An 18,511-nucleotide genomic window follows, 5' to 3' on the forward strand; every position below is an offset into this window, starting at 1 on the left:
TCAGAGCTAAAGTGGGCTAAACCCTTGCAGGCAGCAATCCCAGTGAGCAGCATGGCTGTGATGTCCCTGTTTGTTGGGTGAGGTGGGACCTGATTCCTAATTGCTAATCTCAAAGCAAGGCTTGGGTGTGCCCCCAGCTGAGTGGGCTCTGAGCTGTCCCGTGCTCAGTCTGTTTGGCCCAAACCAAGAGATGCCTCAAGGATGCTGCAGAGAGAAGCTGCATTAGGGTGCTTTGCACCACGTTCTAGTTCCTGATTCCATCCTCACTTTCTTTTGCTGTAGCTTCTTCTCAATGACGACTCCCTGTTTATATCTCTTGAAAACAGTGGGAGTGTTGGCAGGCTTCCCAGGGAATTTGACAGCTTGAATTCTCAGAGTAAATGCTGGGTCTGGATGCACACCCATCACTGAGAGATAAGTGGTGCTGGTTTGGGGCAGGTGAGGGAGCTCCTCCCCATCCCAAAGAGAGAAGCTTGCAGTGTTGAGCAGGGCTAGGAGTGGGCATTTTCAGGGCTGCAGTCTGGAATCTGGAAACTGTGTCAAAGGGAACTAAGTGACGATTAATTCCTCACGCACCTTCTCGGTGAGCTGTAGTTCAGATAATAAAGAGCTGAACTCCAATCCCACTTTGATCCTGCCAGGATATTCACCCCAGGATCATGCCATCATGGGTGCCTGACTGGATATTTGTGTCCTTTGCCAGGCTTTCCCTACACCCAGCGCTGTCGCCTCACCAACAGCTCCGCGGTGCCGCTGACGTTCCAGCTCCGCATGTCGGACGATGGCACGCAGCCGGCTGTTGACAGCGTGGATCAGATCCGCAGGCACAGCGACCCAGCCTGGAGGAAGGGAATCCATTTCTATGTTGAGCCCAGGGAGTTCACCATGAATCCCAGCCGAGGGACCATCCTCCCCCAGGGACACCAGGACATCGAGGTACAGCCAGAGTCCAGCCACAGACGCTGCAGCACCAGGGCTGAAGCTGCACTGGAGTGTGGGAGGGCTTTAGCTCTGGTGCCAGCTTTGAGCATGGTGGGAGGGAGAGATCGGCACTGCTGGGAGGCCTCTGCTAGCTGGCTTACTCGGGATGTTCCTCCAGGAGCACTGTTTGGTTTCCAAAATCATCTGCTGAGGTCACATACCTTATGGTCAAGGCCTGAAGCCATTCTTGTGTTTTTGAGAGCAATTGATTTGATTGCAAGTGGGCAGAGCAAGGATGATGGCAGAAGGTGGCTGTTAGAGAGATGTCATTGTATAAAGCAGTTGGCTTTTCTTCTTGGTCTCATTTCCCCCCTCCTGGGGAGCAGAATGATTTGTGTTCACTGCAGGAATCTCTAGAGGGGACAGAAAACTTTGCAGCCATGTGTAGTGGTTCAAATTTATTTTATTGATTTCTTCTTAAGTGGTTTGTTCTGTTGTACCCCCATGTTCTCCCCGAGTTGGTTTACCCCTGGGTTTCACCCTCCCTCAAAGCTGTCCCTCATGCCATTCCTTGCCCCTTGTTCCAGCTCTTTCCCTGCCTTTCAAGGCAACCCACCCCCTTTTGTTCCCCAGCCTTCTTTGCCAATTTGACCTCGAGCCATTCCCTGTCTGCAACACTCCTTTGGAATTCCCCTATTCCTGGAGGTCCCATTGGCCCTTGTGAGCCATCCTCTCCACCCTCCTACCCCAAGTGGCCCCAGATGTACACTTGATGTAATCCCCTCACTGCTCCCCTGAGGATTCCCTAATGGTTTGCTGTTTGTACCCCCCCGCCCCCCCCCCCCCCCATTTGTGTCTGTACAAAAGCCATTTCACAGGAGTGCCCAGGGCTCTTTTGCCTCTGATCCCCTTGCTTGGAATAAACCCTTCCTTGTGGAACTTCAAGACAGGGAGCCTCCTCCTTTCTTCTCTGCCTGCTCCCTGTCGTGGCTTGTCTCTTGCACCATAGAGCAAGTGCCTCTGAGGGTTCTGCCTCTGGTAAGTGCCCATCCTGAGGCAGTTCCCCACTCCTGGCATGGGGCCAGAGTTCTGAGAGCCAGCCCGGGCTCCGGGTCCCACGGCAGCCATGAAGTGCCCAGCACCTGCTGGGCCACACTTTGCCCTCAGCTTGCTGCTGTAAAGCTGAACTCATTTTGTTCAAGTCAGATTTCCTCTGCATGGATGTCATTGTAGTCAGATGAGAAATTGGACCCCTAATTTGAATTCAGTATTGCAAAGAGCTTTAGTCTAATGTCTGAATGTAGCTGACCTATGCCCTGATAGCAAGGTGTGTTTAACAAATCTGGTATTGCCAGAAGGTTTTGTTCCTCTGAGACTGTGCTCTACACATGGAGCTGCAGAAGAATGAAGGCCAAATCCTCCTCAAGAACTGGAGGATATCACAGGTGGGTAATGAGCTTTTGTAAGGAAGAATTTCCTGTTCTTCTCTTCCACCAGGTGACCCTGTGTTCCAACACGGTGATGGAGTTCCGCCGGAGGATGCTGGTGGACCTGGAGGGCATTGGCAAGGGAGTGACAAAACTGTTCATCACAGCCAGGTACCAGCCCTTGCCTGGCCTCCCCCAGGCACTGCCTTGCACAGGCTTGGCTGGCTGCAGCTGCCAAGGAGAAGTGCTGCTTAATGGCCTCATGTTGTGCCAGCTGGACATGAGAACAGCAGGGCTTGGGCAGCAGCCTGTGGTGAAAAGCAGCCCTGCTCACAGCCCAGCACGGTCCTGGGCCCTCTTCTAAAGGGACCAGGAATGATATCATTTCTTGGCCTGGGTTTTGGTGCTTGAGGTGGAACAAATTTCCCGAGGGCCTCCTCTCCTTCTTGCTGCAAGAGGTGGAGTTGTGCTGGTTGTGACCAGCGTGCGTTGGTTTGGGCCACAGCAAGCAGCCTGCTGAGAGTCAGGCTCTGCTTCTGTTCATGAGGGCACCTGGCAGGGGGGAAGTGGCTCTCAGCAAGAGTGGCGAGGGCAAGGTCTTAGGAGGGGAAAGCAGCCCTGGATGTGGCAGCTCAGTCCAGTTTTTCTCCTTCCCTCTCCTTCCCATTTTGAGCTTTAATATTCTCAGAGTTGAGACTAAAGGCCGTTGTTGCTGCAGCAGAATTCCATCCTGCAGTGCTGCTGTGGGTGCCAGTTGAATGCCCAGAGGGATGCAGCTCCCTGGTGCTGTTCCCTGTCCCAGGCAGAGCCATCCAGTCAGTGCCTGGGCTGCCATTCTGTAAAGCAGGTGGAGCTGGGGCCATTCAGTGCCTGGAGCTGTGCAGGGAAGGAGGGAGGGAGCTGCAGGGCCTGGGAGGGGGTGATCAGCCACTCTGGAGGGCAGCTGGTGTCTCGTGCCCTCCAGGGCTGGGGCAAAGAGCTGAGTTCTCAGGCAGGGCAACAGCACCATGGCAGAGAAGGGAGTCATTTTTCCTGAGACACTGGAGCTGTGTGTTCCTTGAGCCTTAGTGAGCCCTGATCCTTGTTGGGAAGGCTCCCCCAGAGCTCGTGGATCACTGGGACTGTGACAGGAGTCCTTGCAAGGCTTCTTGGGCAAAGGAGGGGCTGAGGCAGCTGTGGCACAAAGTGCTCTGCCTGGGGCACTTGGCAGCCTCTGGGTGCTGCCTCAGGGTTTGCCCCTCCTTGACAGGACCTGTTTGAGTGGGAAGAGGCAGAAGGCAATTTATCCCTGTAGGGCTGTTAAATGTCCATTTGACAGTGACCAATGTGTTCTGCTGCATTGCACAATCTTTGGGGGTAAACGTTCTCCATTCTCTCAGTATCTCTGATTCCCCTGGGGTCATCTCTTTGCCCAGATGTCTCGTTCCTGAGCTCCAAGTGTCCCCCTATGTGCTCCAGTACGATGAGTGCCACCTGAAGGTGCCCTATGAGAAGAAGCTCGTCATCAGGAATCCCAGCCACCTCCCTGGCTGCTACGGGCTTATTCCCCAGGTTTGGCATCACATCCACCTCCTCCTGTCAAATATTATTGAGGAGATTCTTAGGGGAAAAAAAGGGTTTAGATAAGACTTTGCTGCTTTCTATTCAGTCTTAAAGATCTGCTGAGAACAGGATCCTACCCGAATGTAAACTTGAGGAGGCAGTGTAAGCTGCTGAGGGAACAGTTGATGTTCTAGTCTTCAGGGTGTTTACTTGTGGGAGATCTTAGAGGGTTGTGAAAAGCTGCTGCATCCAGAGACACCAGTGCCTGTGCTGGCAGCCTCCTTGCAGGATCCCCTGCGAATGTTAAGCCTCCAATTCTTGCATCTTGTTTGTGCCTTTTACCTTTGTCCTGGGGAGTTTTAAACGTGTGTGTAAGTTGCTGTTGCGGTGGATGTTAAGGAGTCTAAAGTTTCTTCAGAGGTGCCTCTGAAGCTGCATTTCATTCTGTCCCTTCCAGAAACGCAAGGAGGACTCTGCTGTGTTCTACTGCAGCCCCCAGCCCTGTGGGATTGTCCAGCCCCAGAGCACAGCAGAGATCCCAGTTGTGGTGGAGGTGCAGGCGCTGGGCGAGCATCGCACCAACGTTCTCATCGGCGTGTTCGGGGATGAGAGAAACCCCCTGGTGAGGGCAAGGGGAGCTGTGTGCCTGTGGGCAACTGCTCCTGGCAGGGGCACAGGGACAGGGATTCTTCTGGGGAAAACAGGCACAGGCTGCTGTGGAGAAGGACAGGAGGGATGGGTGGCACAAACAGTTCGTGCCTTAGAGGTGGGAATCTCAGTGTCTGACACAGAATGGAGTTGGGCTAAGCTGGGATCCAGGGTCATTTTAGTTCATTGTTCTTTAAAATGCTGTTCACTTTGGAAACATCTGGTTTAAATGCCATCTCTCTGAGCACAAAAGAGGAGGTCAGAAGACTTCTAAGAACCTTGAGCTTTCTATAAAAGAAAGGAAAGCTGGCATTTGAAGTGTGGATGCAAAGATTGAAACTTATCTTAAGACATATGGAAATGGTGATGCCAAATTCCCTGGATGGCAGCAAACATCTGAACCTGGGCCATTGTGGCACTGCCTGTAAATCAGTGAACAGGAAGGACAGGCAGTGCAGGCTGTGCCAGGGAGCCTGAAGTTTGACAAAACAGTTGCTTTCAACTCTCAGGCTGCTTCCCTTAAAGAGGAGGGTTTCTCCCCACCAGAAGAACCAGTTGTTTAACTGTCAGCATGGTCTTAACTAGAGATTTCTGGCAAATCTTTTACCTTTGGGCCAATAATTTGTACTTTGAAAGGTTCTCTTACCTTAATCCTTTTCAATTTGGAGGTGAACATGTAATTTTCTTTTTCCCCAAAAGCCCAGCATTTCAGCTGGAGAGTGCTAGGTGTCCCTAAAGAAATAACGTGAGCAGGGTTGAGCTGTTGAAGGTTTTTTAGGTTTCCCTGTTGTAGTTTGGTTTGGGTTTTTTTAAAAATCTTTCTTGCTTGCTTCCTGGCACAGAGAGCACAGTTACGGAGCTCAGGACGGCTGGCAGAAACCTCCCTAAGCCCAAGGGTGACAGAGCTTGGCAGGATCCCAGCACCACAGCCTGTGTATGTATGGATGGGGAATGTGACCTGAGTCACCTGGGAGTGCTGGAAAATGTCAACCAAGGCCCCAGCAGTGTCAGGGGAACATTCCTGATAAATCCCTGGTGGAGCTGCAGAGTTTCTGGCCTTGGGCACTGGGGGGGGGCTGTGCTGGCTGGGCACTGGCTGGGTCTGCCCCTGGGTGCCTCAGATCTCCCCTTTTTGCTTGCCTTCTCTGTCCTTTCCTCTCCCACTGTGCTTTTGGCATCCCCACAAGGTGTTCATGCCTGTCCTCTGGAGCTGCTCAGTGCAAGCAGTTGCAGCTGCTGCAGCTCAGTGTCATCCCTGGGCTGCCTTTAGAGCAGAGCTGCTCCAGCCTGGATTGGGAAGGGCTGGATCAAACCATTTCTCAGTTCAAGGTGCCAGCACCCAACCAGGGGCTGCATCCTGACCAGGAGCTGCTGGTGCAGGTGTCCCTCCCTCCCACTGCAGGTCCCTGTTCATAGTTCTCTTATTTCCCAGAGATGAGCTTCACCCACCTAAGTTCAAGCCCCAACCACCCAAGGAGCAGAGAACCGGCTTGGACTCCTCAGCATCTCGATGGCGGAACTTCAAGATCAGAAGGGAGGAGCCAGTCCCAGCCCTGAGAGAAGTGCAGGATCTTGCCCAGTCTTCAGGAGCAGAGGTAGATTTTCTTGTCCACCCAGTGCTTGTGTTACCTCCCCAGCCTGCCAGCACCAAGTCATGCTCGTGCTGACCTCCCTTTTTGCTGCCCTGCTGTCCTGTGCCCTGGCAGTGGGCTGGGCAGCAGGGCCAGTGGCTGGACATGGGGTGAGTGGGAGGGAGAAAGAGGAGAGTTTTCCTTGGAGAAGCTGACTCAGATCCTACAGGCCTGTGATGACTGTGGGATGTTTTGCCTTGTTTCCTTCCCAATGTAAGATGAGGCTTTTATCTGCATCATCATGCTCAGAGCTCCAGCTTCCTTCCCAGAGCAAGCTGGGATGAGTCCTGATCTCCATGGAGCCTCTTCCCAAGCCAGTCAGACTCCCTGTGTGCAGGGCTCTGCTTTCACCCCAGAGCTGCTGTTGCACTGCTGGCCCTGAAGCTCTCTTACAAAGGGAGACTTTGCAGAGTGGCTGTCTCTTCCTCCCAGCACAGAAAATGGCTTGTTTTTCAGGTGCCAGCACAAACTCCTGAAAACCCTCCCCTCCCACGAGGCTTGGAGGGATTCAGGTGCTCCCTGGACGTAGTGCACACTCCCCTGGAAGGCAAGAGGGAATCTGTCTCACTTGCCCATTGTCAGTGTGGCCAGCAGGGCTGGAGCTCCCAGTGCCACTGGGGGCCCTCAGCATTGGCCACAGAGGGGCCTCCCCTCCCTCCAGGCCCAGCACAAAGTGCTGCTGAAGCAGCTGCTTGTTGGAGAGGCCGTGCAGGACACGTTGTGGGGCTGCCCAAGGACGCTGTGCAGCACCTGTGGAGGGCACTGCTCCCCCTGGAACTCCTCAGGTGGTCCACAGGAAATTTTTGCAGGAGCTTTTGCTGTAGCACCTTGAGAAAGCAGCATTTAAATCAGAGAGAGAGGGGAAGAGCCTCAGGAGTCAGATGAGCTGGGCTGGACTCCTTCCCTCAGCTGCAAGAGCTTTCACTCTGAGTCTTCTCCTTCTCTAAAAGCAGGAAGTTTTTAAACTTTTTCAAGGCAAGTTGTGCATCAGAGAGAATTTCTACTGCCAGGAGACATCCCAGTTCCCTTTCATGTAATGTACTAATTAATGCATTGACCTGTGAGCATGGGAGAAGATTTTCCCCATGGTCCCTGCCCTGGTCAGTGGCATGGATGCAGGATGAGGTGAGGGTGATTCTGGCAGTGTTTGGAGAATAGGCCCCTCCAGGTCCAGCTGCACTTTGCTCCAAGATGCTCTTCTGCATCCATTTCCATGCTCAACACCTCAATCTCTCCTGTCTTCCATCCAGGCTTTCAGTGTCCTGCCACTCTCAGGTGTGCTGCAGCCAGGACAGAGCCAGCAGGTCTCCTCCACCTTCTCTGGCCACCTCAGCAGCACCTCCAATGTCACCGAGCTGTGCCACGTGGAGGGAGGCCCCACCTGTGAGGTGCTGGTGACCGGGGAGGCCTCAGGTGTCAGCTCCTCCCTGAGCCCCCGGGAGATCAGCTGTGGCTCTCAGGCACCTCTCAGGGACAGGTGAGTGAGCCTTGCATGGGTTACTGCTCTGCCATGGGTTCTTGTCCCTGCAGGGCTTCCCTGCTCCAAGGACTCTGAGCTCAGAGGTGCTGCATAGCAAAGGCCAGAAGCAGCACAGGGATGGCCACTCTGAGCTCCCTGGCTCCCAAGAGAGGAAGGACCTTCTTCTGTTGAGACAGAACATCATCTGCTCTATAGGAGTGCTGAGCCCTCCTGGCTTAGCTGCTGCCTGCAGGGAGCTGGGCTCTGGGCTTGCCTTGGCACTGCCTCTGGAGGTGTCTTGAAGTCCAGGATGTTGAGTGGCATCTTCTTCTTCATCTCCCTTCTTCACCAAAGCAGTGGGATTGTGGGATGGGCAGGCATGGGGCACAGACCAAACCTTGCTTTGGGTCCTGCTCCTGCCCCAGATGAAGTCCTTGCAATGCTGATCTGCCAGGTTCTCCTTGTGGTGGGACAGCACCCAGAAAAGCTCATGTCCTTGAGGCTCCCCTTCAGCTGCAGCAGTAGGCAAGCACAGGAGAAGCTCAGCTCCAGCAAGGCAGCCCAGCTCAGGACACACAGGCCAAGTGTGGAGCTGGGAGGGGAGGCTGCTCAAAGCAAGCCTGTGCCTCAGGACTTCTTCAGGCCAGGCTGAAGTTGGTTTCATGGGGAGGAGATGGATGAGGCTGCTTCCAATGGTTTCCACGGCAGCCAGCCCTGGTTTGCTTGGTCACAGCTGGGTTCCAGCAGGAAATCTGGCTGCCAAGAGCCTGTCTGGCAGGAGAGGAATTCCTGCAGCCTTTGCTTTCTGACTGACAGGATTGTTCTCATTAAGGAGCAGGCTAGGAGTCCTTAAAACCGAAGATCAGGGACAGAGACTCTCTAACTAATTAAAGTCAGACAGTGGTGTGTTTATTAACACCGGCGGGCGGCACCAGAGCCGTCCCTAAAAGGCGTGACCGCGCTGCCCAAGGTTCTTTGCCCTCTCTTTATTTCCCAAGATCTTACATACAATACATCTGCACAGCCCCAGCACCTCCCATCCCTGCTCTGTATTCAAATGTGGTCATTGATCCTTCACACCTGTGCAGTTCTTTTCCTGAATTGGGTCCGTGGTCTTAAGGGATGAAGTCAGGAATGTCTTCATCAGGTCTCTGTGACCCTCTGGCATGATCCAAGGTCCCCTGCTTAGTGATTGATTGACATCAAGTCCAGGTGCTAACCCATTGTTCTACTGGTTTCAATTTGTTCTTCTAACAGTTCACTTACTCCACTTCCTTCTAGAAAGAAGCTCCTAATGGTAAACAATGGAACAATCAGCTCCAGCTTAAGCATCTCATAATCATTAACCTATGGTCTGCCTATCTACCTTACATCCTGATCCATGGGAATTGCTTCTAACCCTCAGCTGAAATCTTAACCCTTTAAAATCATGCTTCAGCTGTGCCCAGGGAGAAGGGGCTGAATGAGCTGAGTAAGAATGGTAGGAGAGAGAAGCAGATGTGAGCAATCTGTGCTCTGCTCTAACCTGGGGAGCCAAGAGACAAAGGGCGTTTTCAGCACCAGCACAGAGAGCTGGTGGATCAGCCTTTGGCACTGGGCTGGAGGGCTCTGGCTGAGCCTTAAGAGGGAGCTTGCACAGTCAAGAGCTGATGATGGCAAAGCTCAGGTTTGGCTGGTCCTGGAGGTCCCCTTCCACCAGTGCCCTCACTTGGGATGTTCCCAGCCTCTGTGGGTTGAGGAGAATTCACAGAAATGGCCTCAGGGTGAAGGAATGAAGTGCAGGGCCAGCCAGGACTGGTGAGCCCAAGTTTCTGGTGGGACTCTCAGCCATGTTTTCTGTTTTGTCTGCAGAAGGGAACTGAAGCAGCCCGCTCAAAAGCTTCAGGAGGAGGCCAAAACCTTAGAGGAAGAAAAGAGGCAGAAGGAGGAAGAGAGGTGGAAGAAGGGAAAGAAGGGAGTTTGTGTGGGGAAGCAGCCTCCAAAAGCAGAGAAGGGGAAAAGCAAACCACCAGAGATGAAGGAAACCAAAATCCCAAAAAAAGAAACAAAATCCCCTGAGAAGAAGGAAAAGAAAGGCCCAGAGAAGAAAGAAACCAACGCCCCAGAGAAGAAGGTCACCAAAGCCCCACAGAAGGGGAAAGCCAAAGTCCAAAAGAAGGGGGGGAACTGAAATCCCAGAAAAACCACATGGGATGGAGAAGGACTCCTAATTTTTTTATTCACACAACTAATTATACTCAGTTTATTAGACATCTTGTTTAATTTTAGCTAGTTAACAAATTTCTTAGCAGTTTTTCTATTATTGTTTAATAAATAGATTTTAGTTGTGCATCAAATCTCTCTACTGTATTGTTTTTCTGTTCTCTTCACTGATTCTCATGGCACAAATCCCTTGTTGTTGCAGGTGCATTTGTTTCTCACCCTCAGAATAGATTGTTCACAAAGTCTCATTCTCAAAATTGCTTCACATGGGAACTTGTAACTGCTTAGCTGCACTCAGAGGAGATGACAGGCCAGCTGTTAATAGAGCAGAGCAAGGCCTGATTTCATAGGGCCTTTCTTTTATCATTATTCTACCTGTCTATGGCATCTCCCCCTTTTTGTTCATTTAAAAAAGGCTCCTGTGTTCTGATGTTGAAACTGCTCACTCTTGTGAGGGTATTATCTCATCAAGGTTATCACTGGTTATCTATTAGATATGGGATAAGGTAGATAAAAGAGCAATTACAATCAACAAAACTTACCAAATTCTATCAAGTCATTGACACAGGTTTTGCAGCATGAGAAAACAGAAGAATAATGTCCAATGTCTCTTGGGGAAATGGAAAGAAATGACCATTGTTTCCAATTAGTTGAGAAGGATGAGAAAGTCCATTAGCTGGAAATGCTGATCTTTGCCATCCCTGAATGTCCTCCTGGGAGCTGGAACAGGGAATAACTGGAGAAGGTCAGTAGGAGCACTGTACCATGAGGGTGCCATGAGGCTTTTGTTGGCAAAGTGCCTCTGTCAGTTTCCAGACCCAGCCATGTCTTGGCAGTCCTCCTCCTGCTCCTGCTCTGGCCACAGAGGCTGCAAGGTGATGAGGTTATTTCTCTTTGCCCTGGGCCTCATTTTTTCAGAGCTGATCAGTGTCTGATGGAATGAACAGGTGACAGCTTTGAGCTGCTGATGATAAAACACAGGCACATCTTCTCCTGAAGGTAATGAATCAATTGGGCTTCACTGTGGTGCACTCAGTTGGGATTTAGATGTGATGATCTTTTTTCCAAATTTTTCATGTAAATACTGCATCATTCAGAATGATTAGTTGTCCAAATTTCTCATGTACAATTTGCATTATCTGAACGTTCTTAAGGTGTTATTTCCTCTTCTTTTTGGTTTTTTAAGAATGAGATGCATGTCTTTTGTTATGAGTGTGAAGCAACATCATAGTAAATTAATACATGCAGTGGACAAGAAACTTACAGCAATTAGGAATAATTTGGATACAACAATCAGGAATATTTCAAATAGCAGGCAAAGCTAACAACATAGGTGGAATTAGGTAAATAGCAATCTCTGAAATAATGTACCATCATCCCAGAGTCTGCAAACAGCTGACAAACCTCCATGCAGGGGGGACTTGGATCATTATTTCCAGACAATAATTCCCAAGCTCCCTTTAAAAATAGTTCAACAGTCATGTCTAGAGGGTCAGATTGCCAAGTGCAAGCCACTCAAATCTAGTTTTGATGCAGAAAACATCTGGCTCTGTTGGCAAATTCCTGTCCAGGCAGGGCTGAGGCCTGGCCACCACCCAAGCTCTAAGTGGGAGAGAATTCCCTAAAGGTAATTTAAAACAAGGCTCTAGAGAATGGCACTTAGGAGTGAAGGTCTGGGGGTGACAGACTAATGAACCATCCAATAGCTGTCTCCTCCAAAATTCCCCCAGCACAGAGATGCTTTAAACCCAGCAAACTGTTGGAGTGGTTCTGTAATAATAATTGGGGCTGCATCTGATTCCTTAGAGGAGATGTCACAACGCCATCAGTTTAGAGGAGGCTTCCCACAGAGCTGAGAGATCATTTCTTGGAACTCTGAAAAATCCTTAAAAATGCTGAGACAGCCCTGGGTCAAACCATGGAGGATTTTGGTGGGATTTGGGGCAGATTGTTTGGTGTGTGTCCAGAGTGACTTTGGGCAGATTTGGGGCCTGCTTGGGGCAGGTTTGGGGCAGGTTTGTTGCTGATGTTGGGGTTTTTCTCCCGTTTGCCCAGCTGTGGGCAAAGCCCTGAAGCACATCCTGTTCCTGCCCCAGCTCCTGAGGAGCCCAAGGAGCTGATGCTCTCCATGCTCTGCCCCCAGGGAGATCTGTTTGGTGGGTATTCTGGTGCTATTTGGGATTTATTTTGGGTTTTTTGGTGGGGATTTTTCTTGGGGTATTCCAGCGTGATCTGGGATTTATTTTGGGATATTTTTTGTGATTTATTTTGGGATTTTTTGGGATTTTTCCGGCATTATTTGGGATTTTTTTGGGGTTTTTTTAGGGATTTTTTTTTTGGTGTTCTGGCACATTTTGGGATTTAGTGTGGGATTTCTTTTGAGATTTTTTTGGGTTGTTCCAGATTTTTTTGGGATTTGTTTTGGCATTTTTTGATTGATTTTTTTTTGGCGGTGTTCTGGCACTTTCTGGGATTTATTTTGGGATTTTTTTGGGGATTTTTTCTGAGGTGTTCCAGCATTATTTGAAAATCCCAAATAATGGGATTTTTATTTTGGGAATTCTTTGGGGCTGTTCCTGCGCTTTTTGGCATGTTCTGGGGATGGCGGCAGCTGCGGGGGAGGCACCAGGGGGTCCCAAATCCTTTGGGGTTCCTGGCTGGGCTCGGCTCTGGGGTTACTTGAAATGAAGTTTCGGGGTGGATCAAGGAGCGGTAGAATTTTTTCCCACGTCTCAAGGCAATAGGAATAATTAATTAAAGAATTAATTAACATGTAATCAAACTGTAGATACTCCTAGGACAGGAAATCTATGCCGATAATTTTATTTTTTATCATTTTCCCTTTCTCTCTGTGTTGTTTTTCACCCTTTTCCCTCTTTTTCTTTCCACCCATGTTTCAATTTTTTTTTTTAGGATTCCTAAAAATTGCAAGTTTGGATCCTCCCCTCCGGTTTTGGTTTTGTTTTTTGTTTTTTTTTTTTGTTCTGTTGTTGTTTATTTTTAATTTGTATTTTATTCTGAGTTGGGCTGTGTTATTATTCCCGATACCTTTAAAATATTGTGGGTGTTTTAATAAATTTTATATTTATTTTTTGCACTCAACACCAGGCTCGGCTGCAATTCCTGAGGGATTGGGGTTTTGGGATGGGAGTTTTTGGGGTTGGGGGGGTCTGGGAGTGGGAATTTGGGACAGGATTGGGGTTTTTGTGGTTGGGGTTTTTGGAGTTGGGATTTTTAGGATTGGGGGACTGGTAGTGGGAATTGGGGGCAGGATTGGGGTTTTGGGATTGGGATTTTTGGGGTATTTGGGATTGGGGTTTGTGGGGTTTTTGGGGTTGGGGATTTTGGGGTTGGGGTTTTTAGGATTGGGGGTCTGGTAGTGGGAATTTGAGGCAGGATTGGGGTTTTGGGATTGGGATTTTTGGGGTTTTTGGGATAAGGATTTGTGGGGTTTTTGGGGTTGGGGTTTTTTGGACTGGGGGGTCTGGATGGAGTTCTGGGCATGGGAATTGGGGGTCCTTTGGGGGGGAGATCAGGATGAGGGCCCATCTATGGGATGAGAGGGGGGATGGGATCATTTTGGGATCCTTTTGGGGGTCGGGATGGGACCCTGGATATGGGAATGGAGTGGGGGGAGGATGGAACTTTTGTGGGGTCAGGAGGGGAACCTTTATGGGGGCAGGAGGGGACCCTTGGTGGGGACCCTTTGGGGGGCGTCGGGGGGCGGGGCCTCTCCTGGTCCTCCGAACCACCAGGGGGCGCTCGTGGGGTGCAGCGCTGGCCACGCCCCTTTTGTCACCGGCGCGCTCTGATTGGCTGAGCCGGAGGTGACCCCGGCGCGCCCCCGGGATGGCGGCGGCGGGGCTGAGCCGGGGCCCGGTGAGTGTCCGTCAGTCCCCTGTCCCTCTGTCCTTGTCCCCGTCTCCCTCCCCCTGCTCGTGCTGCCCTCCCGGCCCGTTTCCCCCTGTGTCCCCCCGGTGCCGGTAACCGCGGCCCGCGCTCCCTCCCGGTGTCCGTCCCCGGGCCCCGTTCCCCACCGTCTCCCGGTGTTCCCCCGTTCCTTGTACCGCTCCCGGTGCTGCCGCTCCTCACAATGTCCCCCCGGCACAGGTAACCCCCCCGCCCCTCCGCAGGCCCCGTTCCCACCGCCCGATCCTCCGGTGATGGCAGCTCCCGTTCCCACCCCTCCTTCTCCCGGTTCGCCCGCATCTCCCGGGGTTCCGCAGCTTCTTGTGCCCCCCTCCGGTGCCGGCAGCTTCTATTTCCCTTTCCCCTCCCCTCCGCTCCCGGGGCTGTTTTTAGGGGTCCCCCCGGGGCTCTCAGGGCCGTTTCCCCCCAGCTGTTCCTGCGCTGCCGCTCCTGGCGGGGAGTCGCGCCTGGCGCGGCTGCTGCGGGAGAAATTCCCGCGGGCTTCGGCCATCAAGGTGGTGGGCATCTCAGGTAGGGACCCGCTCCTGCTGGGCCTAAACCCGCTCCTGTTTGCCCTAAACCCGCTCTTGGTTACCCCAAACCCAGTTTTTTTTAAACCCAGTCAGTCTCCATCCCCCCCAGGCTGCGGGGACCCCCAGACAGGGCAGGAGTGTGAGGGTGCTCAAGCCTTGACTTGTACTGACTTTAATTGATTTTAATTGACGTTAATTGGTGTTAATTGTCCCGGGTTCCCAGGAGGCTGCGGTGACATATATGAGATCCACGTGGAGTCGGAGTTGTTCCAGGAGAAGCGCCCGGTGCAGCAGCACAGGATGGTGACCCAGGTGTGGGGAAGGGGGAGAGGGAATGGGAGAGAACAGGGGAGAGAGGATGAAGAGAGGGAAAGGGAACAGCTGGAATTGGGGAGAGGGAATGGGGAGAGGGGATGGGAAAGAGGGAACGGGGGAGAGGGAATGGGAGAGGGAGCAGAGGAGAGGGAATGGGTGTGAGGGAATGGGACAGAGGGCATGGGAACAGCTGGAATGGGTGTGAGGGAATGGGAGAGAGGGGCTGAGGGTGCAGCAGCCCTGGCTGTGGGGCTGTGGCTGCCGGCTGAGGCTGCTCCAAGGCCAGAGCCGGCCCTGAACTGCGCTTGCCCCGCAGACGCTGAGCGAGGAGATCACGCACATGCCCGGCCTGCGCATCTTCACCTCGGCCCCCAAGGGCTGAGCCTGCCCCGAGCTCCAGGAGGGGCCCAGGGCTGCACTCCTGGGCGTGAACCCCACCCCGTGCTGTGTGCTCAGTCCTGGGGATGGTTGTTGTTATTATTATTATTAGCCTTGGAGCCCAAAAGGGCCCTTGAAGGAGGGTTTTGGAGCCCATGTTCTCAGAAGGGTCCTTGCAGAGGGCTTTATTCCCCAGCGGGAAGGGCTGAGGGGAGTGGAGAGACCTGAGGGAAAGGACTGAGGGGAGCATACAGGGCTGAGGGAACGGGAAGGAATAAGGGAGAGGACTGAGGGAGCAGGGAGGGCTGAGGGGAGCAGGAGATTGAGGGGACGGACTGAGGGAGCAGGGAGGGCTGAGGGGAGCAGGAGATTGAGGGAGCGGGGAGGGCTGAGGGGAGCGCGGCCAGGCCGAGCCGGGCTGCTCTGAGGGAGCCCCACCCGCGCCGCCAAGTCTCGCGAGAGCTGCGGGAAATGGCGGGAATTTTGTGAAGGGGGCGTGGCCCTGTATTGGGCGTTGCTGCACTGCCATGCCCACTCGGGGGCGGGGCAAGAAATGAGCGCGGGAACCCCAAAAGTGGGAGTGGGACCCCAAAAAAATGAGCCCAGGCAGACCAGAAGTGGGGCTGAGACCCCCAGGGACCCCTCCCCATGGGCCTGGGACCCCCAAAAGTGGGGCTGGCTTAGGGTTAACCCCGACCTCAAACCCAGCCCCAACTGCAGCCCCTTCCTAAACCCACAGCCCTAAACCAAACCCCACCTTTAAGCCTGACCTTACATTCAGCCCCCAATTTTTATTATTATTAGCCATTAAACAAAATCCATAATAAATGTCACATTTTTATATAAGGAATAGTAATTAATATAAATAGTATATATCATGTATATAAAGTTAATATAAATTATAAATACTATAAAAATAATAAATGATATAATAAATTGTAATAAATAATCAGTCCACGCCTGGTTTGTGCTGTCAGATTTTACTGAATTTTATTTATTTCAGAGCCTGGGGGCACTCGAGAGGTCTCCATCCATGTCACACTGGGGGCACTGAGAGGGACTGGGGGGGGCCTGTGCCTCTAAATCCACAGAACAATTAAATAATTAAATAATTAATCACTTGGAAAGCCCCTGGGTGTGACAGGGATGGAATCTCTGGCTGCCCTGTGCTCCCAAGCCCAGGGGTTTGGGATTTGTTTGCATTTTTATCTCAAGTGCTACTTGGGAGAGCAAATAGCAGCTAAATAAGTAGCTAAAGTATCAGCCAAACTAACAGTCAGCCAGATAAACAGCCAAATAATCAATCAGCCAAAATATAAATCAAATTATCAGCCAAATTACGAGCTGTTAGAATTCATTTCTGCCCATTTTCCTTTGCCTGGTGCCCCCAGACGCTCCAGGTCCATCCCCTCTGCCTCTGGGGGGTCGGAGGGGGCCCGGGGGGTTCCCCTCCCTAAATTCACTTTTCATTTCTGTCCCCTCCCTTAAGTAGGGGGGGGGTCCAATGGTCCCCCAGTTCAGGGGTGGGGACCCCCAGCAGCCCCCAGGTGTGACAAGGATGGGCACAGCCCCGGGGTGGGGGCTGGGGCTTTGTGATTTGTTCGTGTTTTCACCTCAAGTGACTCCTTGGGGGAGTCAATATCAGCCAAAACTTCCCACAACTTGTAAAATTTGATTTTTGTAAAATTGGATTTTTTTTTCCATGCGTTGTAAAATTGATTTTTGTAAATTCTAGTTTGGTTTTTTTTTCCCCATCTGTTGTAAAATTTGATTTCTGTAAATTCTGGTTTCCATTGCCCAGAGCCTGGGGGATGCTCAGGGGCTCTCTCTGGGCCCAGGGCTGCCTGGAGGGGCTCTGGGGATGCTGCCCTGCTCCTCTCACCCCGCAGGATGCTCGGGAGGGTCTCCACCCTTCTCACCCTTGAAGGACACCGGGGGGGGGGGGTCTCCGTCCTCCCGCCATTTACGGGGGGTGGGGGTCTCTGGCTGTCTTTTTTGGGGTCTCCATTTCTACATTTAGGGGCACTGGGGGTCTCAGCCCTCCTCACCTCCCTCAGGTGGGACAGGCTTGTCTCTGGCTCCGGTCTCAGTCCTCTCCCGTTGAGGAGAGCCCGGTGGGCTTGGTCCTCCCCCATGATGGAGGGCCCGGTGGTCCCGGTTCTCCTCTGTTAAGGAAGGGCCCGGTTGGTCTCGGTTGTCCCCCGTTTAGGAGGGCCTGGTTCGGGGTTCAGCTCCACCCCGGTCCCGTGCGGGGATGAACGGGGGGGTCAGATCATCTCCGTCCTTCCCCATTACCGGGAGGGGCCGGCTCGTCTCAGTTTGTGTTTAATTTAATGAGGGGGGGGGAAGGGGGGAAGGGGGGTGGGGGTCTCCGCAGCCCCGCTGCTCCCCAGTTCCCGGGACTGTCTGTGCCCACTGTGGAGATAAGAGGGAGTCAGGTTATATCCAGCCGCTTCCCGTTACCGGGAGGGGGCCGGATCCTCTCCGTTCGTGCTTACCGTGATGTGATGTGGGTGGGGGGTGGTCTCTGGAGCGGAGTGTCCGGTGGGGTCTCCGGACCCTTGCTGCTCCTCCGCTGTGGGGGGCCGGGACCGTCTTCACCTGAGCAGGGGGGTGAGTCAGATCATCTCCGTCCTCCTTCCCGTTACCGGGAGGGGGCAGATCGGCTCCGTTCGTGCTTACCGTAATGTGCGCGGGGACGGTCTGTGGACCAGTGTTCATCGCTGTGGTTCCCCGACGTCCAACGCCGCGATCCTCCGGTGTCCGGCCGCCCCAGTGTCCACCGCTGCGATCCTCTGGTGTCCGGCCGCCCCGGTCCTGGGGCTCTGGCCGTTCCAGTGTCCACCGCTGGGATCCTCCAGGCTCCGGCCACTGCAGTGTCCACCGCTGGGATCCTCCGCTGTCCAGCTGCCCTGCTCCGGGGGTCTCCGCCCACTCCGGTCCGCCGCCGATCCTGATCCCGAACTCAGCCCCCTGCTCCCGCCACCCGCTTTATATACCCAGCCTGAGCCACGCCCCCGCACAGGACAGCCAATGGGAATTGAGAAAACAGCATGGGGGCGGAGCAACCAACAGTCCACATTGTGAGCAAACAGAGGGGAGGCGTGACCAAAATGCAGACGAGCGATCTGATTGGTCAAGAGGCAGAGGGTTCCAGAGGGGCGTGGCCCAGGGGCAGGGGTGAGGGCGGGGTGGGGGCGGGGCCACGCTAAATTCGGGATTTTGGGAGCATTTCCTGCTTGTTAATAAAAGATATTGGTATTTTTTCGCTTTCAGATCTTCATTTCTTCCCGATGGAAAGTGGAATTATTGGAAACTGGAATTGGTTTATTGGAAATTGGGATAACCGGAATCCTAAAGGAGGATTCCAGGACATTAAATTCAATTTTTAAATTTCTCTGACACCTGAATGAGGACAGATTCCATTAATTCCATAAAATTCCAATAAATTCTTTACTTCTTTTTTCTACATGTTGCGTCCCTGCTTGTTAATAAAAGACTGTTATTTTTTCACTTTCATCTCTTCATTTCTTCCCAGTGGAAATT

The 18,511-nt window shown here is 52.5% G+C and overlaps 1 protein-coding gene and 1 pseudogene across 1 annotated transcript; one reads left to right on the forward strand and one right to left on the reverse strand.

The window, feature by feature from the left end:
* LOC132334709 (zinc finger protein 850-like) overlaps positions 1-18,511 on the reverse strand; it is an 800,740-nt pseudogene that overhangs the window by 179,770 nt on the left and 602,459 nt on the right.
* On the forward strand, positions 13,648-15,282 carry LOC132334846 (bolA-like protein 3). Its single transcript, XM_059861029.1, is given in 5 exon segments — positions 13,648-13,709; positions 14,170-14,192; positions 14,194-14,270; positions 14,496-14,584; positions 14,904-15,282. Coding segments are annotated over 5 exon segments (285 nt in total). The 5' UTR covers positions 13,648-13,679; the 3' UTR covers positions 14,970-15,282.

This window comes from Haemorhous mexicanus, chromosome 16 (assembly GCF_027477595.1).
Source record: "Haemorhous mexicanus isolate bHaeMex1 chromosome 16, bHaeMex1.pri, whole genome shotgun sequence".
Taxonomy (NCBI): Eukaryota; Metazoa; Chordata; class Aves; order Passeriformes; family Fringillidae; genus Haemorhous; species Haemorhous mexicanus.